Source organism: Petaurus breviceps, unplaced genomic scaffold (assembly GCF_028583685.1).
Source record: "Petaurus breviceps papuanus isolate PSGF00001 unplaced genomic scaffold, PetGlider_PUasm1.0 37, whole genome shotgun sequence".
NCBI lineage: Eukaryota > Metazoa > Chordata > Mammalia > Diprotodontia > Petauridae > Petaurus > Petaurus breviceps.
In genome coordinates, this window is record NW_027186296.1 from 64,304,844 (window position 1) to 64,324,154 (window position 19,311).

General features: G+C 41.1%; 1 protein-coding gene across 6 annotated transcripts in view; it reads right to left on the reverse strand.

Moving 5' to 3' along the window:
- The window catches only part of NTRK3 (neurotrophic receptor tyrosine kinase 3), a 462,765-nt gene that overhangs the window by 284,048 nt on the left and 159,406 nt on the right, over positions 1-19,311 (reverse strand). For 3 of the 6 annotated variants that reach the window (XM_069098547.1, XM_069098545.1, XM_069098549.1), the window contains exons 5-11: positions 18,702-18,859; positions 15,142-15,284; positions 14,647-14,788; positions 13,820-14,116; positions 6,320-6,343; positions 4,582-4,646; positions 3,656-3,758 (exon numbers count right to left, since the gene is read on the reverse strand). In XM_069098547.1, coding sequence (XP_068954648.1) covers positions 3,656-3,758; positions 4,582-4,646; positions 6,320-6,343; positions 13,820-14,116; positions 14,647-14,788; positions 15,142-15,284; positions 18,702-18,859 — 932 coding nt within the window. The remainder of the gene's footprint in view (positions 1-3,655; positions 3,759-4,581; positions 4,647-6,319; positions 6,344-13,819; positions 14,117-14,646; positions 14,789-15,141; positions 15,285-18,701; positions 18,860-19,311) is intronic. The other 3 variants (XM_069098548.1, XM_069098546.1, XM_069098550.1) reach the window with 1 other exon arrangement.

Here is a 19,311-nt window from a genome sequence, read left to right on the forward strand (position 1 = left end):
AGTAGAAGGATTTCCTTCATTCATATACTATCTCATTAGATTCTGATGAATAACCTAGGATCTTTGAAATTATCTTTTCTCTGATTCACTTCTCTTTGATTCTACTCTCTCCTATTATTCCCCTTCCCCAGAATTCTAGGTGAATTCATACTATATTCCTTTTTCCCACTCACATGGGATGACTGATTTCTCTGCTGGTTGTATTAAAAAGGAGAGTTTGATTGGTCAAGTTTGTACCGATGACACATGAGCAAAAAAGAGTAGTAAATAAAATCCTGAAAAGATCTCAAATAACTCCCTGGAATGAAAGAAGTATGAAACATCTTGGTCAACACAGACCAAAAAAATCATAGTTGACACCTCAGGTGACTTTTTTGTTCTGGTTTAAAAAAATAATGAAATACCTTTTTTCTAGCCTGATGGTAGGAGTTAGTATCAGGGTTGGTGTGATAGGATGATTTCTCATATAAGCCTGAAATGGCTGGAAATCATGTTTTTCACTGATTTTCAGAGTTGGGAGGAGCCTCAGTGATTGTCTTGTCCAAATTATTCTCAATAATATACCTGAAAAATGGTCACCCTGCTTTTGTTTAAAGGCCTTCTTTTCAATAAGAAAGAAACCAATTGCTTCCTTTTGGACAGCTCTGTTAGAAAATTTCCCCCTCATGTCAAGGCTGTAGCTTTTACCAATCCCAGTTCTTCCCTGGGGCCAAGAACAGATCTCAACCCTGCTTCACATGACTTCCCTTCAAATACTTGAAGACAGCTATCATGTCCATACAGTCTTCTCCCCACTGTCATAAGGATCATCTCTTCAAGGTCAACATCAACAATTCTTTTAACTGGTTCCCAGAAAGAATGATCTTAAGGTCTTTCATTATCCTGAGTGTTCTTCTGGACACTCCATCATTTCATTGTCCTTCCTAAACTTTAGCACCTAGAGCTCAGCATATTCGTCCAGACCTGATTACAGCAGAGTATAGAAGGGCTATTTTGTTCCTATTTCTGGACATTATGCCTCTCTCAATTGGGCCTAAGATTACAGTAATTCTCTAGGCAGCTATATCACACTCTTGACTTATACTGATCTTACTAAAGTCCCCTAAAGCCTCCAGTCTTTTTTTTTCCAGACTAATTGCTATCTAGCCACATTTCCTCCAACTTGGACTTCTAAAGTTGATGTTTTGTGCAAGTGCAAGACTGTATTTATTTCTATTACCTTTCATTCTATTCAGTTCAACCCAACATGCTAGACTGCCAAGGATTTTTTGTGGTTTAAATGTGTGTTGTTGTGGATTATCTGCAAATCTGATAACCATGCCACAATAAACATTTAATAAAGCTATTAAGAAAAAAGTTAAACAGCACAGGACCAAGCACTGATACCTAGGGCATTCCACAGAAGACCTCCATCTAAAGTGACATGGAAACATTAACAATTACCATTTGGATCTTTTTATTCAGTTCAGTCAATTCAACCCACCTAATTGTACTGCTGCCAAGTACATAGCTCTCCATCTTTTCCATAAGAATAGCACAAAAGACTTTAATTTCCATTTCCATCCATTAGCTAGGAGAGGCTAAAGGTACCTCCCCTCTTACCTTTGATTTAGTCACTAAGAGGAGTTTCCTCCTGTTGCAGCTGAGCATAAAGCCTCAATATCATCTCAGGGATACTTTCATATCTAGCCACAACTTAAGCTGATAATGATCAGAGAATTCTACATGAGGAAGGGTCCCTCAATAGGACTTGTTATCAGATGTCATCAGTTCAAGATACAATGCCTTTCCACCTTGCCTCAGACTCTTTACCAGATTCATGGTGGCATCTGGCCTTAAGCCCAAAGAAATTCCTTATTTATTACTAACCTGGATCAACATCCTATCCCAAACCTTAATAAGATCTAAGCCTGAGAGTGGGGATCCAGAAGGATGGAGGAGAAAAGGGTTCACAGAGTGCGGCTGAGTGGAGCCAACCCAGCACACAGGGTAATTCATCCGACATGGGGACATGCTGTTCCAGGAGCATTATGACAATTAACAGGAAAAATCTGCTCTCAGAGCATTGCCAAGCAAGTGGCAAGGTCTCAGCTGGTGGTGCTTCATTTTGGGAATGAGAGGCAGCTCCCAATTCTCTCTCTCTTATCAGAGAGGGGGAAGGGGATAGTAGTTCTGAAAGTGGTGGGAAGGGCAGTTGAGGAAAAATTGTCTTAATTAGGGAAGATCACTTAAGCATGATTATCCTAGATATAGCTATTTAAAAGGAAACCATTCGCAGCCACCTTAAAAGACTCAAGAATAACTCTACCACACTCCTGGACATATGAAACTTAGCACATCTGGCACCTGGAGAGTTCCAGTTGTTCAAACATGCTTATTCCACATTGGTTTACAAAAGCAAATCAATCTTATTCATGTCTTCTGGTCCAGTGACAGTCTTCTACTCCTTATTTTAGTCTAGTCAATTTTTTCCCGCTTACATTTTTTAGCCAATACATCTAATATTAAAGAAACACAGCTCATTTGGATGCGATGCTCCCAAATTCCTCAAAGCCAGAAGGACAGGGAAGACACATAACCAATGAGTTTCCAAGAACTTCAAGTTTTCCCTTTCATTTCTCCATTCTTTTCTCCATTCCTTAATACTATTTGCTAAAGGTGATACCACTTTGTAAGTGTGTCTAATTTTTCTCATTCCTCATAATCTTACTCGAAAAACATCAACCTGATACCAGGCTTACCACCTAAAATAAATCTTCTACAGAAGGTAGAAAATATCAAGACATACCTTTCATTTACCCCAGTCCAACACCAGAAATGGAAAGGAATTCTGAGTTCAGAGCGAGTCTTGAAAAGGTTCCAGGTTTAATATTGGTACCACAACCTCCCATATCTCATTTGGATAAGCCTATCCCTGCCCCCAATTGGGCCTTCATGGATGGACACTAATTCACCATGTTAACCCCTCTCATGCTAGACCCGTTACACCAACCTTGGCCAGAAGCCACCACCACCCGGTGCTGGAGCTAAGCACTCCATGTCATGGAACCTGGCCAGTGGACTTAGAAAGCCTGTTGATCTTGGCATAGGCCCTGGGACCCTGTGTGGAGCTACGTGCTGAGACACCACCATGGGTCAACTATTTCATAGTAGAATCAGTCAGCTCACATCCTGCCTGGCCAATGCAGCTCCACTTTTTCTTCAGATCCCCAAGGAGGGGTCCAGAGAATAGTAAAACAATTTCTGGTCTACAGTTTGTAGGAGTAAGAATTCAACCTTTCCACCAGTAACCATAGGACCCAAATGGTCCCTTCTCTTGCCCCCATCACCACATCCCCAACTTTCTTCCTAAACTAGCACAGCTCCCACCAATACAGTTAACAAGTTCTGTAGATCAGTTCCAAAAAAAACAGAGACGCCACATTTGGGCACCAGTGGGCAAGATCCCTGCCCCTGTTCCCCAAGCTGAGCAATTACTGATCATAACCATAGAGCAGGCAGCTCTCAGCAAAGTTAATTAGGAAGCATTACCAGCCACTGGATGATTGGGAGAGAATCCTTTCAGGAATCAAAGAAGATTACAACAGCATCCTACAGTCAAAAGATTCAGCTCCCCCAAAAGCACCCATGCTAATAAATGGAAATCCCACCATACCTTTCATTCCAAACTTGGACCGCCGGCCATACTTGTTGATCATGATAAAGAGAACCACCAAAAGGACACAGGCAAAAGCTGCAAGTCCCACAGCTATGGATACCTGGAGGAATAAAACACAGGCCTCAGGGTCAGGGTGTACCACCAGAGTCCCACAGAGCACGCTGCATAACTGCTCTCTGCCCAAATGAGAGGTTTACATCAGAAGCTCTTCCCAGTACACGACGCTGTGTGCCTGCTGCATAAAATCCAGTAGGAAACCGATTAACAAGACACTGAAGACTCCCAAGAAACTTACCACAATAAATTGGTAGGAAGAAGAACTCCTGGTTCCAGGACTCCATTCTCTGAGTTGTTCCCATCCTTGGTGAATGGTATTTGGAACCTGACTCAACCACCAGTCATAAATGAATTTCCCTTTGCTTTTTTATTCAAAAAACTTTGATTCCTAAATACTACAGAGAGCAAAGGGTCATCCCAGGGTTCAGAGAAGCAGTCAACCACCTTGTCAAAAATTCTGTGTAGAAAGTCCACCTCTTTTAGGGACTACCTATGTGAAACCATGCATATCCTGTTGGACTCAATTAATGTGTTGGTTAGTTTTGATAAACTGCTTTTTTTCTTTGTTATAAGGGTTGGCTTGATGGATAAGGGAGGAGATACAGATATTAATATAGATATAGATATGTTTATATCTATATATAAATGAAGGTGATATAAAAACAAAAGACAACAACAAATTTTTTTAAAGACAGTCTACCTCTAGAGGCATAGAACTCAGCCTTAAATATCCAGTCTTACTCCCTAATGAAATACCAGTCTCTGGCTTCCTTCTCTCTCTGTGAAGAGAATCAGAGAATCCCTGAACCAAGCCTAGTCAGGCCCCTTTGGAGAAGTTAACTCTTCTTGACCAGGATATGACTCACCCCAAAAGTGTCCTCCTCTGGTTTGTGGGTCACGGTGATAGGAGGTGTGGGGCTCACTTCATAGACTGGAACCAAAAGAACAGAGCAGGAGGGCAGTTAGTCAACAGACCACACATTAGCAAGCATTGGGAAACTTTTTGGCACCTAAGTCACAATTCTATCCCCTGCCCCAAAGAATATGCCATCAATCCCTGCAAAAAGACATTCACTCCAATCTGAACCTTTGTATCCTAATATCTCCCTAGGTTCTGAGGAAGTGGCTCTAGAACATAAATCCCTTTTATATTTCCTGACTAAATACAATAAATAGCTCAAGAGCATATGTGGCCACTGCTATACTGTCTTTAAAATAATATTCCTATTATCTATCCCATCACCCAATTCCTCAAAGGGAAAAGGAAAACTTAGATGCTATAATCTATGAACCACTGGAATAACACAATGCTTTATGAAGGGGGGGGGGGGCGGTAGAAGGACTTAGAAATTAAGCCTAAATAACTAGATGTAGTCCCGAATGAAAAACAAGGGGAAGCTTCCCACAGACTGGACAAAAGCATACAACTCAAAGCACTACTTCCACTGACTCCTGAGGCAATTGTTGACAGCAGGCTACCAACAGACACTTCTATCTTCTTCCTCCTTTGTTCTCACATTCCCTTTCTTCTCTATAACACGTTTGTGCCATGAAGGTTACTTGATCTAAGTGGTGGCAATTTGGGTCTAAAGAGGTTATCGATTCCTAGCCTAAAATAGAAACCACTATCTCAATCATTCCCCATTGAGGCTGGTGCACTATGACAACTCATCGCATTATATGTGAAAGAGACACCCATGGAAATGCCTCATTCACCATTAACCAGTAATGCTGAAGACAAGAATTAGTTTGTTCTAAGGCTTATAGCATCGTCTTGGAGAAGAGCTTCCCCACCTTGGACGTCTCTAGAGGAACATTCTGTGGGGGTACCAGTCTCCAGAGACTGAGAAGGAATAAGAAACACAGATGACATTTGCATCTAGATTAAGGCAACTTGGATGTGGAGGGAGGACCTCCACAAAACAAGTGAGACAAATTCCCATAATTCTGTCAGAAGAAAGAAATGACAAGGGTGGTAGACTTCCTTCAGAAAAATACAAAACATTATTTGCAAGCCCCTAATTAACTTAAAAGCAGTTTAATCCTTGCTCTTAAATTATCTGTACACTCAAACTTCCATGGTTTCCCCAAAAAATCTAATAAGCCACAGTCACATGGGAAATAAACCATTTGTCATCTCTCAAATGGACCTGTGATCTCACTTATTTGAATATTGACCCACCCCACAAAAAAAAATGCCCATTGAAATCCATCTGTGCTTTCCCTTCATCTCTACATAAGTTAAAATAGAAAAATGGAACATCTAAAAACTTGGGTATCATACTTCCTATAGGAACTAACATCTGGGGCATTCAATATAAACCCAAACCCAATCTGACAAAAATGAGGCCTAGCAAGATTCACTTCTACACCAGGGAACTGAAAACTCCTCAAACTCTCTAAACAGACTTCCCTAGGTGAAAAGGAGCCTGGGAGAAATTGCCCCAGAAGTCTAGACACTATCCTCCAATTCTCTCTGCCACAGATATCTCACATTCTCTCAACTGTTGGTGGAGGAGGTAGGAAGGCTCTCTGAATTTGAAGGAACTAAAAAAAGGATTGAGAACATGTACAATTACAAAGCAAGAGGCAAAGGAGACTTACTTGAGACAAAGTTATCCGTACTCTCTGCAAAAAGGACAAAGAGATAATTAACACATTTAATAAAAAACAGAAAGGAGTAAGACAGTCATTTCTGTCAGTCATCACCTTTCCCCCTCACCCTGATGTCACGTTGCTTTAGCAACTTCCCAGCTACAGGCCAGCTATCCCATGTCATCACTTTAGTGTGATGTCCACAGTGTTGGGGGAGAGACTGAAGATAATCCCTCTGATTGGAGGAGGCATCACTGTCTCCATACCTGGAGGTCATGCTGTTTTCACTGTGGCGAAAGGAGGTGGAACTTCTTGTGACACTCCACAGTTATTTCTTTGGATCCCAGGGAGAATAGTGATGGTGGAGGGAGAGATGTAAGGGTAGGATGTAGAGTATCAGGGAGAGAAGCATGCTCTTTCCATTATATTCTGAAAGTGCCACTTGTGCTTGAAGAATGAAAATCCAAGCATTTGTATTAGAAGGCAAATAAAATGTGTAATTTTGTGGTGCTCTAACCCCAGAATAGACTTCATACACTGGTTGTATTGATTATCTCTGGTCTTCCACGATGTACTTCCCTTCATCTCCCAGAAGAGATGACTTCTCCTCTATTTTCCTGTTAATATCAAGAGACTCTCTCCATTGACAAGTCACAAAGATATACCTTTTTCCTTAAGGGGGAAGCTTGGGAAGGTGACACCCTGAAATGGCCTTTTTACCATGTACTCATGATACATTTAATGGGGGCATGAATGAAAACCACAGGCCCTTGATCCAGTTTCGCCACCTTGCCAGCTCCTTCAGGTTCTAGCCAGTAAACAGTCTTCTAAATGACCTCAATGGGAAGTGATGTTTTCATTGGGGAGGCTTACCCCAGGTGCTTCTGAGGTAACAGTAGTCAGTATCAATTCACTGTTTTCTTAGGCTGTTAAGCCTCATCTGAATGCCTGTTCTGACATTCCTACTGCCTCCATATTCCAGGTGACAAAATGCCTGACCAATTTTTTTTTAACGGTCATGCCCTGACAGCCTGAAAGAATAGAGTTGCCAGATCAACTCACGGGTTCATGCTGATTTGCATGTTTCTCATAAGGTTCTCATTTATTAGAGAATATTCTCACGTCAGCCAAATGTTTTAACCGAGTCTGTGAACCCTGTAATCTGCCAATCAGCCTATGAATGCTTAAATCCTTCACTGCTGTCTGGAAACGTTTATCCATCCAACATTCACGTGGACACTGAAACAAGGTGCCACATTCACAGCACAGAACCCATGGGTGGATTTGGGGTTTCACACTATTGATGGACGGGGAAAAATAGTAACTTGCTTTTAATCAGTCCTCACACCTAAATCGGAATGGAAGAATGGACTGGGAAAAGAATTGGGGGGTAGAAAGGGAAACATCCTTGTCAGATCATCACCTGAATCAGAATATAGCTCACATCTTTCTGTGGCACAGGCCCAATACTCCCTGGGAAGGCCCCCAACAGGGGGAGCAAGTGGGGCCCATAAAAAGAAGAACAGAGCCAAAGACTTTGTTCAGACATCCCTGATCATAGCCAAGACAGGCTCAAAAGCAAGGGCAACAGGATATTCTTCCTCTTTCCTAGCTCCTCCCCCCAAAAAGAGTCAAAACCTGGGTTGTAGAGGAAAATAAATGAGCTTTTATGCTTCTTTGTTCCCTAACACATGCATCTCACACATGCGAGCTTCATTTAACAACAGCTAGCATCCAACTCTCTCTCTGATGGTGATGCTGCTCAAATGGCCACCCCCTTCCCAGTTCCCTACACTGTACTGGCAGCAGTACCTCTGATCCCATACTATGCCCTCCAGTGGGAGGCAGCTGGCATAGTCAAGGGAGATGGTACCGGACGGAGCCTTAGCTTGCAATCCAGATCAGACCAATTCAAGTCTTTTTCTACTGCTCATTCTCCTGACAGATTCAGTCATAAGGCTTCAAAGCAAAGTCACCAAATGACCAAGTGCACAATCAAAATCAGTCAGAAAATATTTATCAAGTACTTACTATGGGCCAGGCACTATGCTAGGTGCTGGGGATACAAAGAAAGGAAAAAAAAAAAACCAAGCCCTGCTCTCAAGGAATTTGTATTCTAATGATAAAGAAGGCATACAAACAACTGTGCACAAACAAGCTGTATGTAGGATAAATCAATCATAAATCAATAAAGGGAAGGTACTCAAGTTAAGGAGGACTTGGGAAAGGCTTCCTGAGCAGGTGAAAGTTTATTTGGGACTTCAAGGAAGCCAGACAAGCAGAGGCAGAGATCAGGAGGAGAGGGCATTCTAGGCATAGGTAACAGCCAGTGAAATACCCAGCCAGGAGACAGACTGTCTTGTTCAAGGAACAGAAAAGAGGCCAGTGTCACTGGATTGCAGGACTAAGCATTTTCTGTGAAGATTTCCCTTTGACGTCTGACATTTCCAAACTCGGCCTAGCAACATTCCCGTTTCCTATATGCTTCACCTACTGTTTCCCTAACTTGAGAACATCTTTAAGCCCTAATCTTCCTCCTTCCACCTGTGGGTAGTCATCCGTCTTCCTCGGCTTTTTTTCTCCAGACTATTCCCTCTAATCTTTATTCCTTACAGCTTCCCCCTCTTTCTCAGACTCTGATCTTTTCTGACAGCCTCTCCAGGCCCAGAGGATCCTAAACAGATACAGCATCATACTTTTAAAAATGACCATTCTGGATAGAAGACCACTCTCTGTATCAAAGCTGGAGTTCATTTCTAATGTGCCCGCTACTTCTCTGATAACATCCTTTTTGGCAGAACCCATTTTTAGAATGCCCCTTAAATTTCCCCTTTGACTACTTTCTTTCCTCATTTGTACTTTCAGACTTCCTTGGGGCTCAGAATAGTCATTCAGGGGGAGAATTCATGCTTCTCCCCAAATCCCTTTTAATAAACACATCTCCACACAGCTTTTTATTCTATTCTTTTAATTATTAACCTGTGCCATTCTTGCTCTATTTCTGACTCATGATGTATGAAAAGGAAGCAAAACCTCCAACCAAGGATAAACCTTCAGACAGTTTACCCCAGGGGGTCATTTCCAAAATAAGATGTCTCAAGATGTTTTCTTAACAGAGACAAAGGGGGAATAGGATTTGTTTAGTTGAAAAGCAACTACCAATGGAATAATATATTGTGAGTGTAAGAGTATATATGAGGCTAGGGAATGGGACGATCTCTACCACAACCGCAAATCTGAATGGGGGCACTGAATCCTGAAGTATCAGGTTCCTGATAATAAACTTGTGCTTGCTATGGTATCTATATCAGGTTGGAATGCTTCCTTCTGGGACCCCAGGATCTGATCCACCCCATTCTTGGAAATACTGACAATGCTATACATTGGCCTCATGTCTCCCCTATCAGAGGATCTTTAAAAAGAGGATGGATTCTTTGTCAGCAGGGTTTAGATGGCCTGAGCTAAAGGTAATCTGTTTGAACCTTTCTGTGCAATTGGAGAAATTCTGCTGATTCTCCCATTTACAGGCATATCTCTGAGATGCAGCAGCATCTTACTGGAATATCATTCCATCCCTGGAAGAATGACCTGGGAAGGGGAAAGCACACATACATCTCCACACCCTTCATAGGAAGAAAGAATATATCATGTATTCATACAGTCACCTTGCTTCCTAGGTTGGGGAGACAGGGAGGCTGATTGTAAGAATAGGTCTTATTATTCCTCTCTAGCTCCATCCCTTGAACAATTCACCTTTGTGTATACATTCATCCCTTGTCATTTTCATATGACTTTCCCAGCTGATCCCTGTCACCACTTTTTCATCATGTATTTAATTCTAACATGGCCCAAAGTGAACTAAACACCCTTTAGCTACCCCAGTTCCCCAAGACCCCTTACCATCACTATTTCTTTTAATGTCACCATCATCCTGAATCATCTTTTACTCTAATCTCTTACCTAATCCAATTGCCCAAACCTCATCAGTCAAACCTTGAAGATATCTCTTAAATCTGTACCCTTCTGTCTATTTCCATAGTACTTCACCCTAATTAGGTCTTCATTACCTCTCACCAGGATTACTGTAATAGCCTCTTAACTCATCTTCCTGCCTCAGATATGTCTCTTCTCCTACCCTTTCTTCATACTATTGTCTAAATAATCTTCCTAAGACAATAACAGTCTTCTACTCAAAACACCTTCTGTAGTTGCCCATGATCTATTTTAATAAACTATAACAATTTTCCCTGGCATTCAAGGTCTTCCCTAACCTGACTTCAATTAACCATTCAAACTTATTTCAAATTATTCCTCTTCATCTAACTCTATGTGCCAATCAAACTCCATACTCATCTTATTCTCTCCCATTTCCACCTTTTCTGACACTGTCCCCCAATGTCTAGAATGGATAAATACCCCCTACCCAACTTCTCTGCCTGTTGAAATCCCTCCCTGCTTTCAAGGGAGTCACCACATCCTCCAAGAAACCTTCCCTGACCCTTTTCTTTCCCCAGTGAAAATTTTCCCCCTCCTCAAATTTTTCATCTAACTTCCCTTAGATCTTTTCTTTTGTGTTTATATTTTGTATTTATACACCTACTTGTGTCAGTTACTAATGTATATCATTTACCCACTATTATATTATAAAAGCCTATAAGAGCTGACAGCAAGAAATGTGTGCACATATGTATCAACATATGTCATACTTTCTACATACATATGTAGACATATATATGCATATTTACACATTCATACAGTTATCATTATACACATATATACATACACATTCATATATTTAATATAGATCTTTGTATCCCTGCTGCTTAGCACAATGCCTTGTCCATAGTAAGTATTTAATAAATGTTTGTAGAACTGAATTAAATTGAAATGAATTATTAAAAAGTCACTAAAATTTCATGCAATGGGCCTAACAAATTATAGCTGGAAATGTTCCCAGTGTGGGGGCAAATGAGTCAGTATAATTCATGGTAAAGGTCTTCTAGGTCTCCCCAAGGACATCCCCACCTTCCCTGCTACCTACACACATATACCAGACACACACACCACTACCCACATTACCATCATCACCAGCATATCCTACAAGTTATTTTGATGAATTCTGATAACTGAATAAAATATCAAAACATACCCAGAGTCTTTGTCAAAAAGGCCCATTGAGTTTTATAAAAGGGCAGGTTCCTGCCTGTCTGGAGAATACAAAATGCTGCTTCACTCCCACAGGAAGGAAGGAAGGAAGCAAGCTAAGTTTTCTGGATACCAGACACCACTCCATTGTTTCTGGTTTTTGCGTGTCCACTTCCCCGCCATGGTATATGAAAGGGAAGTTCAGCTTAACTTCACTGCTCCCCATTCTTAGACAACAAAATTGGTCCCTTTAAAGATGTTGACAATTCACTGCCTAGCCCAATCATCATCGCCATCATCACCACCATCATCATCATCATTGTTACTGTTGTTTTTAGTATTGTTGGCATTTATACAGATTTTAAGATGTATGAAGGACATTGCAGACATCATCTTATTTGGTTTTCATAACAGCCCTGTGATGTAGGTACTACAGGTACAATTATGCCCATTTTACAGATAAAGAAAGAGAGGTCCAGTGACTTTGCCATGGTCACATATTTATCAAGTGTCCAGCGGTAGAATTTGCACCCAAGTTGACTGACTCCAAGTCCCCAAAGGTTTTGTTTATTTGTTTCAGAAAGAGAATACAAAGTTTACTTCTCAGGAGTCTTTTTTTTAATTTATATTTTTCTAGGCAAATTTATATGTGTTCCTCCATGCACATGGTAGAATATAGCAAATGACCTCTAAACATCCCTTCTAGCCTTAAGAATCTATTGAGCTAATCATGCACTAAGTCATATATACACCCCAACCATTTCTGAGTTTGAGAATTTTTTGTACCCAAAGCAAAGGCCACCACTATTTCCACCTCCCAGAAAACAAGGGAAGAATGAGTCAAACAAAAATATCTCTTGAATTTAACCCACTAGATCTTCCTCAGGGCTGGGCCTGGAAGGTCCCTTGAGTTCCATCTGTGCCTAGTTTTCAGTATCTGAAGCATTGGAGTCTCTATCATTCCCTTGGGAAAGATTGTTCTCTAATCTCCAGGGTCTCACTGGCAAGAAGTTTTCTCAACACTCAGCTTCATTTTTCCCCTTTCCTTCCTTTGCTCCCAGTACTCCTTATTATAGGCCTCTTGCACTAAGTTAAATAAGGCATCTTGAAGTTGACACTTTTCAGTTATTTGTGGACTGCAAAGTCCCCTTTCACAACAAGCAAATAATACACAGATTTAGCTCCTGATGTCTTTCTCATCCTAAATTACTCTTTCCATTTCTCTTCCCTTAGAAGAAACCTCAAGGGGTCATCTAGTCTAACAATTCTCAAACTTTTTGGTCTCAAGAAACTTTTACGCACTTAAAACTTATTAAAGACTCCCAAAGGACTTGTATGTATGTGGGTTATATCCATCAATACTTACCATATAGGAAATTCAAACATCTTACTATTATTATGAAAAACAGTTTTGACCTCATGGACCTGTTGAAAGGAACTATGGACTCCCTAGGATCTCTAGACCATACTTTGAAAACTGCTGCTCTAGTCTATCTCCTATAAGCAAATACCTAAATTATCCAAGAGTGGGATGCCTGATTCCTAAATTATCACTCTATGGAACAAGAGATTATATAATGCTCTTAAGTAACCTAATTTATTGCCTGTTACCTTTACTAGGCTTTCCTTCTTTCTGATCTTGAAATTCTCCAATTAACAGAAGATACTTGGGGGGGGGGGGGGTGATCCAGCCCAGGTTGTGCACAGAGTAAGTGAAAGACTATCAACTTCCCAAAGTCATAATCTAATTGAAACTCCTTAAATTGCTATAGTCATTGCCCTTAGCCTACTATCTACTCTTCCTTGACTCTATCACTGACTTATTTCCTTAATCCTCTTCCATACACTCTCCTACCTCCTCCCAACCCTGGCCATAGGGCAGTGTGAGGTAGTAGGGGGGGAAAAGATTGGTCTAGGAGTCAAAGATCCGAATTCTAATTCCAGGTCTGCCACTACCTGGCTGTGTGGCCTTGGACAAGTCACTGCCCCAGTATGGATCTGTTTCTTCCTCTGTAAGATGAGGAAGTTAGTCCAGATGATGTCTAAGGTATTTTCCATTATAAAATATCTACATATGTGTCTGGTTGAGTGGGATGGAGGGTTATACCCTTGAATATGTAACTGTGCAAGTATGTGTGCTGGTTATGCTCTTGGAATGGTAGCCTCTTAAAAGTAAGACCTGTATCCAGATTGTACTGACTCAGCTCGATGGTTATAAGTTGAATTCATACCAAATCAATGCACAATGGTAATACAGAAGTACAGTTGTTTTCTCTTCCCCACCACAAACCACTAAACATAACTGGATACTCTTGGGGAGATTGAGTCTACCCCAGGGTGGGAAAAAACCTGCATTCCCCTCACCTGGAAAGGGCTCCTTGAGGAAGTGACCCTTGATGGTCTGATTGGCTGTGCCCAAGTGGTTTTTGGCTATAAGGGTGTAGTTGCCATTGTTATAATGGGTGGGCTTATTGAAGAGGAGGCAGCCTTCAGAGACCTCACCCTCCTGGTAGTACTCCACCCGAATGATCTTAGATTCCCTCAGTGGCTGCCCATTGTGCAGCCAGTGCAGGGTGGGGGGTGGGTTCCCTCGGACCACAAACTCGATGCAGTGCTCTAGCCGCAGTTCAGGTTCTTCTAGGCTCATCACACGTGGAGGATCTGCCAAAGGGAAGAACATCAAAATTGCTGGGATATTTAAACTTTCACATCCTGGAACCTTGGAGGAACTGGGACTTCTCATCACAGATTTTGCCTACTTCCTTTTTCAAAAGATTGTCTGGAGGAATGATAGTTCCACCGGCAAATAAGTGAAAAAGAGCTTTGGTTCAGCAAACTCCCAAGATACCTCTCATCAGGGTATCTCCATCTGTGTACCTTTTAGAAGCTTGTCTGGAGATCTAAAACTAAGTATGCTTACAAGATCATCTCAGAAGAGGCCTTGCCACACCTCTACAAAAGGTGTCTACACACCATAGACACACCTCTACAAGAATTAGGGACTATCTCCCCCTTGCCCAGACTCAGAAAAATCACATGTCAAAAGTATATTATTTCCCTGGCCTTTTTACAGTTTCTAAGCAGTAGGCCTCCATCTCTAATCCAACTCTATTGATGCCCCTTGTTTCCCCTCCCATAGGCTCTTCTGAGCCCTAGGTTCTCTCACAGAGATGCCACATGCCCATACTCACAGTAAACGGTGAGTGCCACACTAGCATTACTCATGCCCACCACATTTTCAGCAATGCAGGTCAAGGTGAAGCCATTGTCTTCACTGGTGACATTGACCAGGGTCAGGTTGATGGCATGAACATTGGTCCAGTTAAGGTTTGTCTGAAAACCCCAATGGAGAAATAATAGTCAAGTCACCTTTAGCCAAAGTTCTTTTTACCACCCCTCTCCCCAATTCCTTTCCTTTCCCCTCCTAACTCCAACAAAACCTAAGGGAGAGCGAGGTAGGAGAGCTTTAGCTGTCCATATTCTTGTACATTACATTTGGTGCACTTAATTATCCTAAAAAAGACAAGTCCCAAGTCCAATGTCTATTCCTCCCTTTAACCATTCAGCTATTACTCCTTTTTTAAACCCCTGGCACCATGGAGCAAAGAGAAGCTCACTTCCAAGCCTGGGTAGCCGACGGCAGCTAACCTGTGCTCACATCTTCCTTTTTCCTCCCAAAAGCCTACCTGGTGGGTATTGATGGACTGCAGGCCTGTGACAGTCCAGTCCACATCAGGCAGAGGAGAGCCAGAGCCATTACAGGTAATGACAGCATTCTCACCTTCTCGTACAGTCAGGTTGATGTGGCTTACACTGATCTCAGGTAGGTCTGGGGGGTGGAAGAAGACGAAGGAATTATCAGCAATGATTATCCAATTGTATCTTCTTCACTCTCTCATTGGGCTTAGGAGGGCTGTCACTCCCTCCCCTACCTCAGCAAATAGGATTCATGTTCTGAGAAAAAGTCCTAGATGAGATCTGGGTAACAAGACATCAATAAAGTACAATGGAAAACATGCTACCTCTGTTACCTTGGGCAAGTCATTTAACTTTCCTGGCCTCAGTTTCTTCATCTGTAAAATAAGGGGGTAGATGATCTCTGAGGTCCCTTCCAGTTCTAAATCTACAAGCCTATGAATGCTTAGCAGGCTCCAAGGTGTACATGATTATCCTAAAGAGAACCTGTCCCAAGAATGGAGTCCCAAATCAGACTCCTCCCCTCAAGTCAACAAGCATGTATTTATTCAAGTCCCAGTTATGTGCCAGGCACTGTGCTAAGAACCTGAGATACAAAGAGAGGCAAAAGACGGTCCTTGCCCTCAAAGAGCTGACAGTCTAATGTCTTTCAGCAAGTAGCTGTTTAGGATTAGAAACTTGTAACAGAAATAGCAGGTTTCATGCCTTGCCACTGCATAGTTAGGTGACTGTGGTTAAGTCTTTTAACCTGTCTGGGTCTCTCTTTCCTCAGCTATAAAACAAGGGCATTGGTGAAGATTATTGCTAAGGTCTCCTCCGGTTCTAAATCTATTATCCTATACCCTTTTCATACTTGGTCAGAAGCCTCCTGCTAAGCCAAGGTGGATGGGTAAAAAGGTTTTGTCCCTCAGGGTGCTAAAGACCAGATGCCTAGAAGAAAATTCAGAGTCTCCTCTGGACAACATCCTTCACTAAATATAAAAGACATTATAGATTTGTTGCTGTATAAAGAGCCTAGAACAACAAAGATCCATTGAAGGATGTCTCTTAAAGAATCTCTTTCAGGTGGTTTATCAGAAGCTTTAACTGGTTGAGTAGGGAAGGAGTACTCTCTCCATGCAACACTTAAAATTTACAGTTTTTAATGTGCAACCCACTCCCTAACTCTAGCCTAAATTTAATACTAAATCATGAACTAGGGAAAAAAAACCTAAAGAGGAGAATGGTTAGGTTTTGCAGTGGATAGAAAACAGGCCATGGAGTTGGGAGGACCTGAGTTCAAATCTGTCCTCAGATATTTATTAGCTGTATTGACCCTGGGCAAGTCACTTAACACCAACTGCCTCAGAAAAAGAAGGGACTGCATCTGCTTTTTTGCTTTCCGTAGTAATATACAAGCAGGCATCTAATTTACATGAGTTGATGGGCTCGGGAAGGAGTTGACTCTCCTCTTCTTACATAACCGGTAAGACGGTAAATAGTAGGAAGGTAATTGACCTCAACACTATACTATGGAACAGACTAGCAATCCACTGTTGTTTTTTTTTTTCTCTCCCAGGAGTAGTGGGGACTCTGCAGTTCACTCCCAGCCACCAACACTGAACATTTATGCAGCTTCAATCGACACAATTTATAATTCCCTAGCTAGAATGGACTGGTCCCCATCCCCCTTATTAACAACTTGATAAAAAGCAAAAGGTGCCCTTGATCTTCTCTCCACACAGTCAACAGGACACACTGATTGATCACATCTCTAACTCACAGCTCAGCCCACAGAGTACCAACCAGGGTGCACATGGCAGGCAGCAGCTAGACGCTAGGCATTTCCCTCCCACCTGTGTTTAGCCTGCCCAAGGGAGAAAAGAGCTGGAGGGAGGTCAAGTAAGGGAACAGTGGAATGTGGAAAGTGATGAGAAGTTTCCCCAAGGAACACATTCTCAACAAACATACTGACTTTTGAATAGGTAGTTTATGTTTTCATGGCCATATGAAACACTACTCCAAATCACTAATAAGAGAAATGCAAATCAAAACAACTTTAAGATATCATCTCACAGCTAATGAATTGTAAAAGATGGGAATAGTCAACAACAGAATAGTTGTGGCTAGAGGGGCAAATTAATGCACTGGTTGTAGAAATCTGAAGTGGTTTAATCATTCCGAAGAACAATTTGGAATTATATACTAAGAGAGTGATTAAAATGTCCATACCCTTTAACCCAGAACTCTCACTGGTAGATATATCCCTCAAAGAGGACAACAAAAATAAAGGACCCCTAAGAAATAAAATATTTCCTGTAGAAAAAAACTAGATGTCCATCAATTGTGAAATAGCTAAATAAATTGTCATGGATGCACGTAGCAGAAAATTACTCTGAATGAATATGGGGAAATGTAGGAAGACTAACCATATATGAATCGATGTAAAGTGAAGGAAACAAAGCCAGAAAAACACCATATGCAATGACTACAACAATGTAGGAAGAAAAATTAGAAAGAACAACAATACAATACAATAAAACTGACTGCAGAAAAGCACAATGACCAACATGTTCCCAAAGAAGATCTGCATGAAGACACCTCCCACACTTCATGGTAAAGGTTGGGGAATATGAGTATGAATGTCTGCATATGATCTCAGACTTTTTCAATGTATAGGTTAGTTTTGCTGAAGTATATTTGATATAAGACTCTCTCTTGGGGGGAATAAGTAGGAAAGACTCCATTGGGGAATATAAGTGGTACAAAAACAACAGATAAAATGTATTTTAAAATAAATTTTAAATTAATTTATTTTAATTAAGTAACATTTTAAATGTGTATGTTGGTATACTGTTTACCAAGTATTTAAGATAATATCGAATAATGACTAGAGTACTGTATTTGAAGTACAAAACACCTGGATGCAAAGTTGACCTTTGACACTTGAAAAGTGAACAAGTTGCTTAAACCTCTAAATACCTTAATCGACTCCTTAAGACTTATTGATTAAGTGACAGACATAAATAATCTGATTTTATCCTCATAACAACCATGGGAGATCAATAAGGGAAAATTTTATTCTCTCCATTTTATTACTAAGGATACTGAACAGAGCTCAGGGATGAGAAATGATTTGGTCAAGGTTATACAACTAATAAATAATGGAGAATAGACTCAAACCCAGCTCTTTGAATTCTATCCAGTGCTCTTTCCCATATATTATGCTGCCTTTTCCAAAATAACAAAATGAAATTGCATTAAGAGAAGAAGATGGATAGGAAGTAGGAGATAATTGAAAAGAATGTGGTTAATTCTCCTGCATTCCTAAAACCATGACTCGTATAACTGTGCCCAAAATGGATAGGGATGGCACAGTAAAATGGGCATACTGGCATTCCCTCAAATCCCAGATACGTTTCATGAGATCTGGGCTGAAGGGGCAATGGGAGAATTTGGAGGTCATAGTTTGACATCATAATTTTTGGCCCCAGTCTTTAGTGGAAGATAAGGAGCCTAGGCCTGGTACAGAGAAGACAGGAGAATCTACATTTTCGTTCAGCCTACTTACCACACTGGGTGATGTTCATACGCTGCAGGGGAATTCGAGAGCCATCTGTGCTGATGCAGAAGAGATTCTGACTGTTCAGTTTGGCCTCACCCTGCTCTTGCCACAGCTGCATCCAGCGGATGTCACAGCTACAGTTGAAGAAATTTTGCTCTAATCTCCTATGGACAAAAATAGAGAAAGAAAATCATTCAACCAAAGAACAGGGTAACTCCAAGAATTTTACTAGAGAAGCAGAGATGGCCTACACCTGGTCTTCAGAGATTAAGAGAAGAGCGTATTTGACAAAACCTTATTAAAAAGTGCCAAAAGTTTGCTCATCTATGATTTTTTTTTCTTTTTGAACTAGAAAAATTAGAGGAAAGATGAATTAAATCTGCTTCCTTTTGTATTCACCAGATAGTAATTAATATTCTTCATCCACTAAATGGATTACATCATTCTGTTGCTCAAAAACTTTCAATGGCTCCCCATTGCCCACCAAATAACATTCATGCTCCTCAATCTGGCAAAAACTGATCTTTCTAGAATTATCTTACACTGCTTCCCTTTTGAATATTCCATGCTCTAGCGAAACACTATTGCCTGAACAGAACCTGCATTATTCCACTTC